The sequence below is a fragment of the Aspergillus pseudotamarii genome (assembly GCF_009193445.1).
Source record: "Aspergillus pseudotamarii strain CBS 117625 unplaced genomic scaffold BDV38scaffold_35, whole genome shotgun sequence".
In the NCBI taxonomy this organism is placed as follows: domain Eukaryota; kingdom Fungi; phylum Ascomycota; class Eurotiomycetes; order Eurotiales; family Aspergillaceae; genus Aspergillus; species Aspergillus pseudotamarii.
Window position 1 is genome coordinate 124,218 of NW_022475049.1, and position 14,882 is coordinate 139,099.

The following is a 14,882-nucleotide window of genomic DNA, read 5'->3' on the forward strand; positions in this document are numbered from 1 at the left end:
AAAAAAAAAAAAAAAAAAAAAGAATGAAGAAAAGAGAGAGAAAAAGAGAGAGAGAAAAGAGAGAGAGAGAGCCAGTCGCGTGTATGAGGTACGGGCACATATCACAAGTATAAGCAACCGATTCAGTCTCGTGAACATGTACTACAAGACAGGAACAGCTGCATATCCCCTCACCTCCCGAGTGATAACATACTATGGATATATAGAGTCCGGATCTAGACCGCGAATATCCGAATTGCATTTACCAAGATGACATGACCTTCTCCCTCAACATCTTATTTTCTCCAAGACGTATGCCAATATATATCAATGAACAAGCCTCGTTCGAACACCCAGCATAGACCATGCTTAAACACTCCATACTAAATATCTCCCAAGATCCGCTTTACTGATAAAACAACCAACCACTTCACATCAATCCAACACATCCCACAACTCCACCATACCCACTTACAAGATACAGAACACTGGTTCGAAGTCTCATTCATTTTCTTTCGTAGTAAGGTATATGTATACTAAAATTGGTCTATGACGACATCACCGGGCGGCTGGCCTAATGGTAAGGCGCTAGATTTCGGCTCTAGAGATTGCAGGTTCGATCCCTGCGTCGCTCGATCTTTTTGTCTTTTTGTTTCGATCACCTTGATTATTATTATTAGGTCGGATCGGATGTATTGTTCTTGATTGTCAATTGCATTGTATTATTTGTCTTGGTTATGCTGCCTTGTTGTTTTTTGTTTTGTAGGAAGGGCCCTGTCTTGGTTAGGGTGAGGGCTATATATACTGCTGGTATTAACTAGGTGAAGCAAATGTCTTTTACATAGCTGCTACTAGACCATATGCTGATTAGTAGGGTTTTGGGTAGTAATTGGCGAAGTACTCCAGGTAGAGCTCGCCTCGGTCTCCTAGTATGACTACGTTAAGTAAGACTTACCTCGACTGAAGTTGCTTAGATGAAACTACTCCCAGGAACCAGCGGTTGATATCGACCATCGTACGTGTCTATTTAGTATACATTTCAGGGTAGAGTAGAGTAAAATACAGTATGTACAGATCAGCAGTCCGCCCGGCCGAAATACCGAGGGAAAGAGACCACGTCCCGGATACTGGAGACGCCAGCCAAGTATCCCAGGAATCGGTCAAACCCAAGCCCGAATCCTCCATGGGGCGCTGTTCCCCACCGCCGAAGATCCGCATACCACTGGAGATGGCCCAGGTCTTCACCGGGCTGGAGGTGAGGGTACAGTGGCGTCTCGGAATCGGCTTGTGCTCCTGCTTCCGCTTCCGGTTCTGGAGCGGATAGTGCGCGGGTTTTGATCAGCCCGTGCTCGCGCATGTTCTGGATGATGTTGGGGAGGCGATGCTCGCGGAGGGAGCCTCCTGCGACTTCGCTAACTTCTGGGAGGAGGAGATCAAAGCAGGCGACTGTTTCGCCTGGTGCTGCGGAGCCGTCTCCGCTGGATGGCAGCATGTAGAATGGCTTGACGACCTTAGGATAGTCGGTCACGAACACGGGACGGCCGTTGTGAATCACGTCGACGATGTACTTCTCGTGTTCGAGTTGAAGGCCGCCGGTCCATTCGGGTGCATGTTCGAATGTGGCTTGTCCCTTGGCGACCGCGTCCTGGAGTTTCTCAATCGCCTGCGTGTAGGTCATCCGACCCCATTTGGGTCCTTCCATCATATCATTCCATCGTTGTTTTAGATCAGCACCGGATCCTTCAGTTGAATCTTGACCGGACTCGCCCGACCGCTTTGCGGACAAGATCTCCTGGCCAACAGGTGTGTCGTGTAACCGACGAACCAGGTCACGGAGAATATACTCCACGGAGTCGGTCAGCGAGTCCAGGTCATGCATGTAGTTCATCTCCGCCTCCAGCATGTAGAACTCGCTAAGATGGCGCGGCGTATCGCTCTTCTCGGCCCGGAACATGGGTGATATCGTCCATACGTTTCCTAACTCTGCTGCATAGGCCTCGAGGTGGAGCTGCGACGATACTGTCAGGTATTTGGGTGCCCGAAAGAAATGCTCGCCCTCTGACTGTGACCCCATAGCCTCCCGCGGCAGGACTGTGAATGTCTCTCCAGCACCTTCACAATCCGACGATGTGATTAACGGTGGGTGGACCTGAACGTAGCCCCCGTTCGGGGCGAAGCGAAACACATTTCCTAGCTGGTACAAGCATTCGGATCGGAACCGTGAGAGGAGGGAGCTGAATGGTGTGCGCATGCGGAGGTGGGGGATCTGACGGAGGAAATCGGGGCTGTGATACTTTTTCTGGATGGGGTAGGTCTGTTCGTATTATGATAGTTAGCTGCACCCCTCTTGATCTTTTGTATGATCCCAGGAAGGCCTTATCTACCTCAGGGTCTGCTTTCCCAAGAACATTCACGTCTGTTGTTTGAAGCTCATGGGTTTGCTCCTTGCCCGGTGGGCAAGCCTTCCAGATCCCAGAAATTTCCACAGCAGTTCCGGTAGACAGTCTAGAGATACGTTGATTAGATACCATTTTTTTTTTCGAAACCAATCAAGGGTGGTCAAGCTCAGCAGCGAGATGTGACGTACTCGGCAGCCTGTGCTGGTCTCAAAAAAGCCTGTACAGGCTCAATTGTCGACCCGTCTGAGATCTCGGCGAACGCAAAGCGTTTCTGCTTTCGGACGGAGCGAATAAACCCATTCAACTTGATCTCTTGATCTTCTAAACTGCAGGGTCCATTTTTGCTTTGCTCCAGGACTTGGGCGCATCGTAAGAGTGTGGGGCTGACGCCCTGACCTGCAGGTTTATGGCTCAGTCTGGCAACAGACGTAGCGAAGGTTCGCCGCCATGTTCGCATTTCTTGTAGGAAGGGGCACCGAGCTGGTTGTGGTGATGGACGTTGAGGGCTCTGTTTCTGGGGAACGCGTGTGCGCCGAAGCGCTGGCGGACGGGCGCGCAAATTAGTTGATCGGCCTGATAAATAGCTTACTGTTATCTCCGCGCCTTTTCAAACGGAACCCTATAAAGCCCACCTAGGACATGCAAATGTACTTCGGACCATGTAATCCATTGAAACTAAAAGGCTAACTCTGTAGTAAAGCTATACACTGCATCCGCTTCAGTTACCCTTGCCACAAATTTAATAGCCAAATAATCCAGCCACTCATTCGTCCTGTGTCCCTGCCTTTATCGAACCCAAACTCTGAAGTTTATAGTATTGTTTCCTTTATAGCGCGGTGTTGCCACATAGCACCCAACAAACTAGCCTCTTTTAAGAGGTTTGATCGGTGCTTAGCTGTATTGAGAGCGTGAACAACCTTAACCGAAATGTTTTCGGTGTATGGAACCTTGCCAGTCAACGTGAAAGCTTCCATGTTGGACATTGGAATTAGGATAATGCAGCACACAACCAAATAACGGTGGTTAAGGCGGCAGATTTAAAGCAATTCTTGAAATCCCTGCTACCGAAAGCGCGGGCCATGATGGAGGATAAATGGGAGAGACTCGCAAGACCATCAACCCAGACCATCTTCAATGTATGGCCCATAGAATGCCGCATGCCATACAAAAATTCCTCAGGACACTACACTTTGAAACGATCAAGGACCCCCACTCCGGACTATCTGCCGGAGCCAGTCTTTCCAAGCCGCTGTAGGGTCGGCTGAGTTCTGGTTTTAAGCAGCCACATAAGCCGGCGGAGCCGCTTGTTTCCCAAGTTGCCTATCATTAACCCCTTTGACCCTTCCTATCTTGCGTATGCTGAAGAAAATAGCATGAACGGGCAATATAAGCTTTCTCAGGAAGAAACCAAACACATACGACCATAGGGTGTGGAGAACAGGGCTTCCCGTCCGCTCAGCCGTACTTAAGCCACACGCCGGGAGGTTAGTAGTTGGGTGGGTGACCACCAGCGAATCCCTCCTGTTGTATGTTTTTCTTAATTGTTTTTTTTTCTTCACGCATATTGTTGGATGCACGTGGGCATTACACCATGCTGTATTATCGGTGTGGTCAGAGATGGATTGCAAAAGTCGCACGGCGCCATATGCAATAGCTTTCACCTTCTGGTATCGAGTGGAAGTTGTAGGATCTCATATATGTGCTCCATCGACAGTGGAGTAATATGCAAAAGCTATGTCTCGATCTCGATGATAGTCTCAGGACGGGAAGTAGAGAGAAAGGACAGAGGCGAGGAAGCTAGTTGGCACTTATATATATATTGTAGAAATTCCGAAGGACCGAGGGTGATAGAAAGATGTTTTGCTTAAAAAGCTCGAGTTTATTGTAAGAGGACGCGGGGGTATAAATGGGTAAATTCTCTCAGTCCTTGACAAAGGGCTTTAAGGAACAATGGATACAAGGAATAAGGGAATACTTGAAAGTTTAGGCTTCTTGGATGATCTTGACAATGGATTTCGCCCAAAGCCCAAAGCTTTTGATGAAGCTAATAGAGTCAGTATATATTACAATGTACACAGTTATACAGCCTTTCCATTTATTAACTCACAAGCTGGCTCTCTCTGGCTCCGCGCGGGACCTGATATACTCAAACTCGGGGGTTTCAGGGGTTTACGCTTCCCAGAAGATTCTGGTTTGAGAGACCAACCAACGCCCGAGGCTGTTTGATAGAAGCCAATTGAGTCAGTATAAGCCATAATGTACGTTGTTGTGGGTCCTTTCCACGTGGTAACTCACGAGCTCGCTGATTCGGCTGATTGGGGCAAACGTTTTGGTGATGCCCTTCTGTATTGCAACTCCGACACGTAACCTTGGTACAGGAGACAATATTATGGTCGCCTTTGCAATAAACGCAGGACTTGTTCTTAGGACAAAATCGGGATGGATGGGCAAGGGATCTGCAAAATTGGCAACTTCTTTCTGGGTTAAATGACATTTTTACACGAATTGTAGGCAAAAAGATGGGAAAAGTAGGATAGATGAGAGCGGGATAGCTAAGGGTAGAATAGACAGAACAAGTACGAGTAGGATAGTTGAGAGCAGGAATATAAGTAGGAGAGAACTGTAGATAGATCAATAAATAGAAAAGGAGAACAGTATAAAGAGATAGAGTATAAAGAAGAAAGAAAGGCTTTCTGGTCTAATCCAGATTCTGTAACTGTAGCTGGATTGCGTATAAAGATATAAATAGAGTGAATCAATACTAGAATATCAATATGTAGTGAATGGTAGACTCGAGTCTTGGGATCATAAGGGCAATATGGGACAAATCCCATAGGTAATACGGCAATAACAAGACAAAAAAAAGTAGACAGATGTCAGGCCTTGTGGATTATTCACTCACTGTCATCTTATTCTTCCACAAATCACCTATGTCCACCACAGACAAGTATTCTCTTGGTTTTCTCCAGACCATAGAGGTTTGTTCATGCTGACAACTAAATTTATTTGATCATATACCAGCAGGGAGATGGGTCTCTGAAACAGAGACTACAGTTGACTTTCAAATAGAATAGGTCAAGCTATAGGGGTCATTAACATTGGAAAAATTGGTATGAGTATTTGATTTGTTTGAGGATGTCACAAACCAACATAAGTAGGCACACTATTCACTACATATTGATATTCCAATATTAATTCACGCTTTTGTATGCCTTGTACACAACCTAGATACACTTATAGAACCAAGTGAATATAAAAATTTCTTCTTTGTATTCTATCCCCCAACCCTGTTCCCTTTATGAAAGATGTTGTTTCGGCAAATATGGCTTCTCTTTGTTATTCAAATCTTTTAGTAAGCGATAAAAGTATAACTAACTAACTAGCTTAACAGTATTTGGGTTTAATAAAAGAAATAAAACTGGATAGATCTTATAATATTATGTTTGCAGGGAGCACTTACTATTCTTAGTTTGTATAAATATAATTTCTTTCTAGCTTGTGTGTATACAACTTGGAAGAGCTCTGGATAGGGTGATAAGCCTACGCTGACTACTACCATATTGATGCTGTTGTATATTTTGCTTTTTCTTGTTTTCTAGATGCCCTAGATTCTGACCTGGATCTGGATGAATTTGCACATGTCAGTAGTATCCGTGTATCGGGATTTTCTTTCATCGCTGAGAGAAAAAGAGTCTATTCCATTTCGACTTACTTCTGCTTTTGGGTCAGAAATTTTAACGATGAATAGCCTGCTCTATTTCCAAAACACATGCCATTATATGTATATGATAGCAAGTGCGCTAGGAGCTGTGTTGCCAAATTGAACTGGTTCGCCCATTTCTGCTACTGTGAGCTACCATACCCACAAGTGTATTCTGATACTTTTCTACCCAACTATCTAGAATGCCCTGGCCTGTTGATATAGATAGACTGAAAAACATTCCGGTGTTATCGAGACAACAGTCATCCAAGTTCCCTTCTGAAAGAAAATGAAGCCACAGAGTCCTCCACTCTTCTAACATTCGACTCACCGCAGTGAATTCGTACCGAGGTTTGTTTGGGGAGACTAAAGCTTTAATATCGCCGACAAGGTCAAAGCTGACCCTTCCTATATTTTCTAAAATTTCTCACCCCTTCTATCTTTTTTTCTATATGCGGGTGTGAGTGTACGTGATACCTACCAAGTACGTATCTTAAATCATATCCTCAGTCAGACTTTCTGAGCATAATGTCCATGTGATATGTATTAGATACATAAGCACCAACATGTATATGCTGTTGTATGTTTCTTATATCATTATACATCCCGTTACCCTCAGCCCTGTCTCCCGCCTATTCTGTAAGCCTACGGTTACAAGGTTCATTCCAGGGAATAATCCAAAGAGCATAAGATTTTTAGATCAAAAATTGTCAAAAAGGAACAAAACAAAAATAAAAAGCCCGCTTACACCTGAGTGGAACTACAGTGGCAGAGAACACACGCGATCATTCCTGAACACCAAACCCCCAGCGAAGTAACATATAGGAAACACGAATATGGGGATGAACGAGTGGCAGACTCAAATCCTAGATAGTGAGATAGTTCAAAAATAACCCAGCAAAGGAATGCAGTGATCACCTCACTGATCCTTGTTGCTCGTAAGCTTTCCGCTCTTCCTCAATCATCTCGATAGCGTCCGATACCCTGCCATCCACTGCTGCTGCATACACAGCAATTCTCTGGAGCCCGCCTTCCTCGGCGCCTCCATAACCTAAGCTAGCCAGTGCAGACACACAGTCATCAATGCTGCGTTGTCTTCCAGTGCCACTCTCAGCCGTAGACGTGTTTGGGCGGGGTATGGCATCACTGCGGTAAGATCGCCGATTGAAGGTATTCGTCGAGCTCATCTCCCGGCCATCCCGGAGGGAATGGCGTTCAGTAGCCCGTCGCCTCAATGGCCTGGTATTATCATGAGTCTCTTCAGCCCGTAGGGTATCCCACGGACCCGAATGTCTTCGTGACGGATGAAAAGATCTCACAGTCCTGGGGCGACGGCGATAACATGAGGCAGGCACACGATTGTTGTCGCCTCGCTGCTGTGTAGCATCGATTTCTAGCGATGAAGGGCTTGGTTGGAAACTATCTTGAGCGTCTTGGGGAAATGCACCGGGAAGGTTTTGTGGTGTCGGCCCATACAAACTGTCATGGCTGTTGATTCCGGCACTGCTCTGGAAAGTTGATCTAGTTCTGGGAGTGGAGGTTTCACTAGACGTTTCTGCCCCGCCGCGTCGTTCGGCCAGAAAGTGCGCATCTAATTGTGACACTGGTGGGAAACGGCGCTCTTCTGGCTCGCGGCTGAGATCTGGAAGTTGTGTAGATGTGTTGCCGCTCACCATAGGTTGTTGAGGAGAGCCTTCAGGCAAGAGCGAGGGGTATAGAGTATTGAGTCGTTCTGAGTCTAAAAGTGAGGAGCCAACCAAACTGGTATCGCTAGAAGACGCCCTAGACAAGTGGAGGGTATCACTCGAGCAGAGGTCCGCTACGGTCAAGGGCGCCGATCTCTGCTCGTCGGATGAACCATGTTCTCCACTAGTTTGTGGTTCGGACGCCTGCCTCGCTCTAGTTGGGGCAATAGAGGAAGACTGAAGCTCAGATGGCGCTGGCGGCTGATTAGAGTTTTCTTCGCGGCCCTGTGATGTGTCCAGCGTGGTGATGGGTGAGTGATCACTGATCTCAAGATTGATTGAGTGTCCATCTATATGAGCACCTTGCAAAGCGTCCAACGCCGCTTTTGCTGCGTGGATGGAAGGAAAGCGCAGGTAACCAAAGCCTGCGTGTCTTCCCGTCTCTGCATCTAGCGGCAGATGTACATCGACTAAAAATCCCTTGGAAGCGAAAACATCGCGGATCATTGCTTCGTGAACACCGAATCCCACATTCCCAATGAAAAGTGATGTTTCGGCAGAGCGAGCTGTGGAAGAAGAGGGTGAGTCAGGTTGAGAACGGCGAATTGCCTCGGGTGCGGGTGCTCCATTGCCATTCTGCCTATGGTGGGACGCAGGCCATTCTCTATGCCGATGGCGTGGTGGTCGCGGAGGTACATGTAAAGCATTTGCCGTGGGATAAAAAGGCCCGTGGTGTGGCGCATGAGGGTGGAAATGTGGGTGAGGAGCACGGGGATGAGGAGAATGAGGATGGAAGCCATGTGGTGGAGGCGGAGGAGGCGGAGGATGATGATGGTGATGATGAGGAGGTCCATGTGGCCAGAACACGGAAGGTAAAGGAGGCGGCACTGGGAATGTCGGAGGAGGATAAAACGTGTTTTGTGTGGCGAATGGAGGTTGGGAATTGCGGGGTGAGGGATGAGGTCTGTGAGGTAGGGGGTGTGATCTGTTCCATAAGCTTGGAAACTGCGCATGAACATCTGGGCTTGGTGGAATCGTCGGCGACGATGACCCCGGCTGTTGGTGTGTCGCCATCAAAGAATCAGCGTTGCGATTCGTGGGCAGTACCGAGCTTTCCGGTGATCCAACCTGCGTCGATGGAGCAGCTTGTGTGTTGATACCCGAAGGTTCTTTCTCGTTCTCGCAGTTTGCGGCTGGATTGGATTGCTGAGCTTCGGGTGATGCTGCCGGGATATCAGGCCGGGCACCAGCAGCAAGCTCCGTTTGTTGTGGATTTCCAGGGGCTCCCTGGTCTTGGCTTCTTGAGGCATTGCACCTAAACTCGGATTCGAAGGCCTCAAACAATGTGTTTCCCATGTGGCCAAGTTCAGATGCCATATTACGAAGACCCTCTATAGTTGCGGCTGGGGTAGGTAGTTCAGTTTGGAAAAGATTTCCCGCCCTTTGTCCTCCCACAGTTGATGCGTTATTGAGTGCCTGGATTAAGTTCCTCGCCTGACTGTCCAGAGCTGCAAGGGCTACCTGCACCGAAGACCCAACATGTTCTGGAAGAGTGCGCTGAACATTCTGTAACTGCCGCTCGAACTCAGGTAGCCTAGATCTCACGCCAGCACTAATCATTTCGGCACCCTCCACCAGATTATGCAGAGCATGTGCAAAGGCATCGCTCGGATGCTGACGTCGGTCATTGGATTCGGCTCTTGCTGGCGGCTCAGCTGGAGGTTCCGGTTGAGAGTTACCGTCATGGACGGTGTTAGTGGCATTCAAAATCCTGGCCATCTCAGCCTCAAATGCAGCCAAGAGCGGTTCTGCAACATCGGTCGTAGTGGAGCCAGGGTATTCGCGACTGGTGCTAGGCTCCTCTTGTGCATTAGATTGAGAAGCATCCGCAGCTGTAGGCCCCGTGCCGATCTGATCCCTATCCTGACCGTCTTCTAAGTGGGGCTTATATTCAAACTTCTTCCATAGATTCTTCACTGAATTAGACCGTCGGATGTCAAATATATGCATCGGCTCAGGGGCGATAGATTCCAGCGTCGGTTTTGAAATGTCAGAAGTATCAACGGGTTCTTCGAGACGTTGAGAAAGCTCGAGAGATGACCCCACCTATGATCTATTATTAGTATGGTAGATAGATATAGTTTGTATGAGCAGATATACCGTGATGAGCTCGTCGTCATCCTCGTCGACGTATGTAAGCCGGGCTCTAGGATGGTTTGCTGTTATCTCATCATAGTCGGTAGCAGACAACCGGACAATGCCCTGATGGTGACCCTGAAGGGTGCTGCAGTCTTCTACCACGGCATGATCAAGACTATGAGATCCAGCGAGATTGTCTTGGGATGAAGATCGATGAAGATCTCTTATCTGAAACGGTTTCAACATTTTGGCTTTCACTAAAATAGCTGCTCGGGGCAACGGGGGATATATTCGGGCAAAAAAAAATGACAGCGTGATAGACAAGGAAACGAGAGGCAAGATCAGGTTAATTCGAAAGATGGATTCAAGATTAAGGAATGAGAAAGAAAAATAATAGGAGAGGTGAGATTAGAGATGGACTAGCCAGAGGTCGAGAGTAACACAAAGCTTGGTGTCAAAAATCCGAGGGGAATATAGAAGCTTGCTGATGAGGCGAACGTGACAAGAGGCTATGCTGTTGCCTATGCAAAGAGCGATGGCAAAAGCAGGTTAAGAGACGGTAGGTAGGTATTACTATTCCTACCTACCAAAGGAAAGCGTTGCCCATCGTCATTCAGATGGCGAAAGGCTGTGGAACAAGCCAAGTTCAAAAGGGATTCAGGCAACCGTGTTAGTTTAAGGTTGGCTGGTGATGGAGGAGAGAATTGTTTGTTGCGGTAGACAAAAAGGATTTCCAAGTTAATAGTAGAAGTTAATGCGAAGTATTCCAGTAAATTTAGAGGTAAAGCTTTGGCCCCGCATGACGGGCAGTGATTGGAATATGACCGCTATCAAGTGACCCTCATCTTACGTACTCCCGCAGGCTTAAACCCTTTTCGAGCCTTTGATTTGATGGTTTATTACAAAACCTTTCATGTGCTGCTGCTGCTGCACGGCTGCCGCTTGATGTTGGCAGGAACGGTATTGTTCTTGGTATTCTTATGATTGTGTTTTGTTATTATTATACTTCCTCAATTGAGTATGTCATAACGTACGTTCTCATTTGGTTCGAACCCTCTCTCTAATTGGAATCGGTGGTTTTTCCCCATTCCTAAAGCTATCGCAACACTGATACCCGCCTTCTTTGACCGCGACAAAACACCTCGCATACCAACAACGCCAATGGCCTACCCTTCCGAGATACACATCAAACGTAGATCTACACTTATAGCTCACCGGCCGGAGTTTTAAAAAACCCTCCCGCTTCCTTTCGCAATTCCCTCACCCTTTTTCCCTCGCAAACACTCTATGGCGCCTCCCAACATTGCCCCGTCGCACACGAAACCGTCCGTGAACCGTAACGTGAAACACGTCGTGCTAGGTGACCTCCTTTTTCAGACCTGGTACCAGTCTATTTACCCAGAAGACCTTGTGAGTAAGGATACGGATCGGCTATACGTCTGTCGCTGGTGTTTCCGGTACTCGTGCGACACAGACGCCTATGCTAAACATACCCGGGTTTGCGAAAATCGAACGACACCTCCGGGGACAAAAGTCTACGATCATGGCGGGTACGCGGTATGGGAGGTAGACGGTGAGGACCATAAACTATTTGCGCAGAATCTTTCCCTGTTCGCGAAACTATTCCTCGATCATAAGTCGGTGTTTTTCGATGTCGCGTCCTTCCTCTACTACCTCCTCACGTTCACAGACCCCGACGATCCGGAGAATTACTATATCCTGGGATTCTTCTCGAAAGAGAAGCTCTCGTGGGATGCGAATAACCTGGCTTGCATTCTGATCTTCCCTCCGTATCAGCATAAACAGCTAGGCAAGTTGTTGATGGGTGTGAGCTATAAACTGAGTGATTGGGAAAAGGATGGAGGCTTGATAGGTGGGCCGGAAAAACCACTAAGTGAGATGGGTCGAAAGAGCTACAGTCGGTTCTGGGAGGAACGAATTGCTCGATATTTACTAGTACGTGGCTCTGATCCTGCAGACGTAGAGGATTCGTCACAGCAGAAGCCAAAGCCGTCCAAGAGCTCTCGGAAAAAGCCACCCCATGAAGTCATGACAGTACAAGATATAGGATTGGCCACCGGGATGTTAACGGAAGACGTCATCACGGCTCTCAAAGGCATGGGAGTGGTTGAACCTACAACACCGACGAAAAAGCGTAAGGCGAACCAAGATGCTGGCGAACCTGACGACGGCGAAACAGTGATGATACGAAAATCGGATGTGCTTGAATGGGCAAAAGCCCATCGTGTTACTTTACAAGATCCTGTTAGAGATGATGGCTTTCTTGGAAGATGGGCACCACGCGACACACCTGAAATTAGCGATTCAGAAAGTGGTGAGGGTGATGAATAAATGTATAGACTAATTTCGGCGACGCCAGATCTGGCCACCAGTATGTATCAGTATATGATGATAGAACTTCATGAACTCCGTTAAACCGAGCTAGATAAATGGAACACGCATTATGAAAGAGACACCATCTGATTTTGTTGTTTGCCAGAACCATGTGAGCAATCCCACTCGTATACGGACAATGAATGCATACTGTACCTTGACTGAAGCATTGTTCAGGTTGTTTTTCACTCTACGGTTGCTATGTTTATTGTTTCTGTTATTATCCAGGGCACATTAAATCGCCCAAGCTCATTAGCATGGTGTTCTGTATTTATGGAATACATTTTGGCATCAACTATTTTTGAAAGCGGAAAACCGAATAGAAATCCTCTCCGAGCTCCTTTACATGATCTGATCTATACGTTGCAACTGCATTACTCGTCCATACCTCCTGGTCCTCCCTGCTTACCCATCTGCCTAGCCTTCAGAAGCTCGTCGCACAGAAGCAGGTTAGAGGCGATACCAGTGCTTGATGCGACGCAGTTGCGCAAGACACGGAAGGAATCGAAGACGCCCTCCTGCACGGGATCCATTGGCTCGCCAGTAGTCAAGTCCAAACCAACGATGTTGCCCTCTGTCCGCTCATCTTGCAGGGCCGCCAAAGAGTCTTGAATGTCGTGACCTGAGTTGGCAGCAAGAGTCTTGGGAATGATCAAAAGGGCATCCGCAAAGGCGGCGACACCCCACTTAGCCTTACCCTTCACAGTCTTGCGGAAGTTCTCGGACGACAGATGGGCGGCACAGGCAACTTGGAACGCACCAGCGCCGGGGATGACGCAGCCATCGACGATGGAGTTGTACACAGACCGCAGACCATCACGGACGGCATCCTTAACCTGAGCGATGGTATGCTGGTTGGGTCCCTTGATGAGGATGGTGACGGACTTGGGGTCCTTAACTTCTTCGACGAAAGTATACTTCTCTTCTCCGAGCTGGTGTTCGTAAACAAGACCGGCCCAGCCGAGGACGTCGGGCGTTAAGTCCTCTACACTGTTCTGCGCGATACCACCGCAAATCAACTGGAGACGTTCCATGTTTCTCCGCTTAGCTCTCCGAAGGGCAAGGATACCGTTCTTGCTAAGGACATCCAAGCTCAGGGGATCGATACCCTTCTGGTTGATGACAACGAAGTTCTTCTTCGGATCCAGGCCGCAAACCTGCTTCTTAAGCTCCACAATCTTCTGCAGTTTAGAGTCCACAAACTTGCGCTCACTCTCCACCAATTTATCTCTTTGTTCAGCAGAAGAGTAGTAGAAACCGGAGTTGATCTCTGACTTCTCATACTCCAGACTGACATTCAAGGTGAGGATGTAAGCATTTTCAACTCTCTTAGGCATATCAGGATGTCTTGCACCGTGGTCCAGGGCAAGACCACGGATGAGTTGAGTGTCGGAAGATGTGCGGTGTTGCATGGTCATTATCTCAACCATGTGCAGATCTGGCTTCTCGGGAGCTCTGTGGATAGCGAGAACGGCATCGACAATGTCGGGGGTAAGCTTCTCGGCAAGTGCACTGTTGAGTTTCGTACTGAGCGAAGTCCGAGCGACAGACAGCAAAAGCTCACGGTCGATTGCACGCTCAATCTTGAATTGATCAAGGAACTGTATACAAATTCGTATCAGTCTCGACGCTCATATAGCCAGCAATCTCTCAGTACTGACCTTAAGAGCCTCGTTCTTCGCGATCTCATATCCATCTGTGATTACTCTAGGGTGCAATCCTTCGGAAATGTAACGGTCTGCCTGCTTCAGAAGTTCTCCCACCAACAACACCACGGAAGTTGTTCCATCACCAGTGATATCATCCTGTGCTGTCGCAGCTCGGGCAATCATGACCTTCGCCAAATCAGTATTCGAAGAAGTCTCTGGAAACGTGACGAAGGCATCTTACGGCGGTGGGGTTTTGGATTTGCTGTGTAAACATTAGCCTGTGTCTGAAGGTTCATAGATTGGCCTAAGCCTTACCATCTCTCGCAATAGCACATTCCCATCCTTAGTCAATTTAATCTATTTTGCATGCCCATTAGATAGCTGATTTTGCGATAAGGGGAAATATATCATCATACTCCGCCGGCACCGTCCACCAACCTAAATTTTGTCAGCGCTTCCCCATCTTACATCGACCAAGTATTAAAACGTACATCTTCAATGTTCCGGAGGGGCCCAGGTTAGATTTAAGAACATCCTGGAGACCTTCACCGGCACTAATATTGACCTTCAAGGCTTCTGCCCTCCGCTGTGCAATGTTAGTTTGCGTGTGACCACTGAGGGGCTACTTCTGAGGGGGAAATTATCAGTGACATACCCTTGACTCGGCCTTGGGATTGAGTAACTGAGTTGCAGACATTTTTGCTGAACGGGTAAATGACAATCAGCAATCCCCAGCGAACTAACTCGTAGAGAAACAGGCTTGCTGGTGCTATCGGCCCCAAAGAATAGCCCGCACTGGCACAAAGCTGGTGGTGTTTGCCGTCGAATGCGGTGAGCTCGTAGTTTTGGCAAAAAGCCCACATTCAGTATTCGCACTAGCGCCGCCGCGAAAAAAAAGAGCTCCGACGGCTCGACTCTCCAAATTTGCCCTCCAGCC

General features: G+C 47.8%; 5 protein-coding genes and 1 non-coding gene across 6 annotated transcripts; 3 read left to right on the forward strand and 3 right to left on the reverse strand.

The window, feature by feature from the left end:
• The first annotated feature begins 542 nt into the window (after nt 1-542).
• Nucleotides 543-614, forward strand: BDV38DRAFT_t155. Its single transcript has one exon. It is a non-coding gene; the product is annotated as a tRNA-Arg (tRNA).
• A 440-nt stretch (nt 615-1,054) lies between these two features.
• Nucleotides 1,055-2,835, reverse strand: BDV38DRAFT_272131 (asparagine--tRNA ligase SLM5; the record flags this gene model as incomplete). The annotated part of the gene is made up of 3 exons (XM_032057434.1): nt 1,055-2,293; nt 2,364-2,484; nt 2,567-2,835. 3 exons carry the CDS (start codon nt 2,833-2,835, stop codon nt 1,055-1,057), a joined length of 1,629 nt encoding a protein of 542 aa, XP_031912360.1.
• A 3,687-nt stretch (nt 2,836-6,522) lies between these two features.
• On the forward strand, nt 6,523-6,944 carry BDV38DRAFT_113804 (uncharacterized protein). Its single transcript, XM_032051006.1, has one exon. The coding sequence runs from the start codon at nt 6,645-6,647 to the stop codon at nt 6,894-6,896; it is 252 nt and encodes an 83-aa protein (XP_031912361.1). The 5' UTR covers nt 6,523-6,644; the 3' UTR covers nt 6,897-6,944.
• BDV38DRAFT_113803 (uncharacterized protein) lies at nt 6,945-10,285 on the reverse strand. The gene is made up of 2 exons (XM_032051005.1): nt 9,924-10,285; nt 6,945-9,869 (listed from the first exon to the last, which is right to left on the reverse strand). Exons 1-2 carry the CDS (start codon nt 10,146-10,148, stop codon nt 6,993-6,995), a joined length of 3,102 nt encoding a protein of 1,033 aa, XP_031912362.1. The 5' UTR covers nt 10,149-10,285; the 3' UTR covers nt 6,945-6,992.
• Nucleotides 10,286-10,816: 531 nt separating this feature from the next.
• Nucleotides 10,817-12,597, forward strand: BDV38DRAFT_249806 (putative histone acetyltransferase (MysT1)). The gene is made up of 2 exons (XM_032054894.1): nt 10,817-12,408; nt 12,474-12,597. Exon 1 carries the CDS (start codon nt 11,190-11,192, stop codon nt 12,252-12,254), a length of 1,065 nt encoding a protein of 354 aa, XP_031912363.1. The 5' UTR covers nt 10,817-11,189; the 3' UTR covers nt 12,255-12,408; nt 12,474-12,597.
• A 38-nt stretch (nt 12,598-12,635) lies between these two features.
• Nucleotides 12,636-14,823, reverse strand: BDV38DRAFT_113817 (chaperonin-containing T-complex subunit CCT6). The gene is made up of 7 exons (XM_032051007.1): nt 14,601-14,823; nt 14,437-14,531; nt 14,362-14,383; nt 14,261-14,302; nt 14,187-14,207; nt 13,958-14,131; nt 12,636-13,897 (listed from the first exon to the last, which is right to left on the reverse strand). Exons 1-7 carry the CDS (start codon nt 14,640-14,642, stop codon nt 12,671-12,673), a joined length of 1,623 nt encoding a protein of 540 aa, XP_031912364.1. The 5' UTR covers nt 14,643-14,823; the 3' UTR covers nt 12,636-12,670.
• Nucleotides 14,824-14,882: the final 59 nt, after the last annotated feature.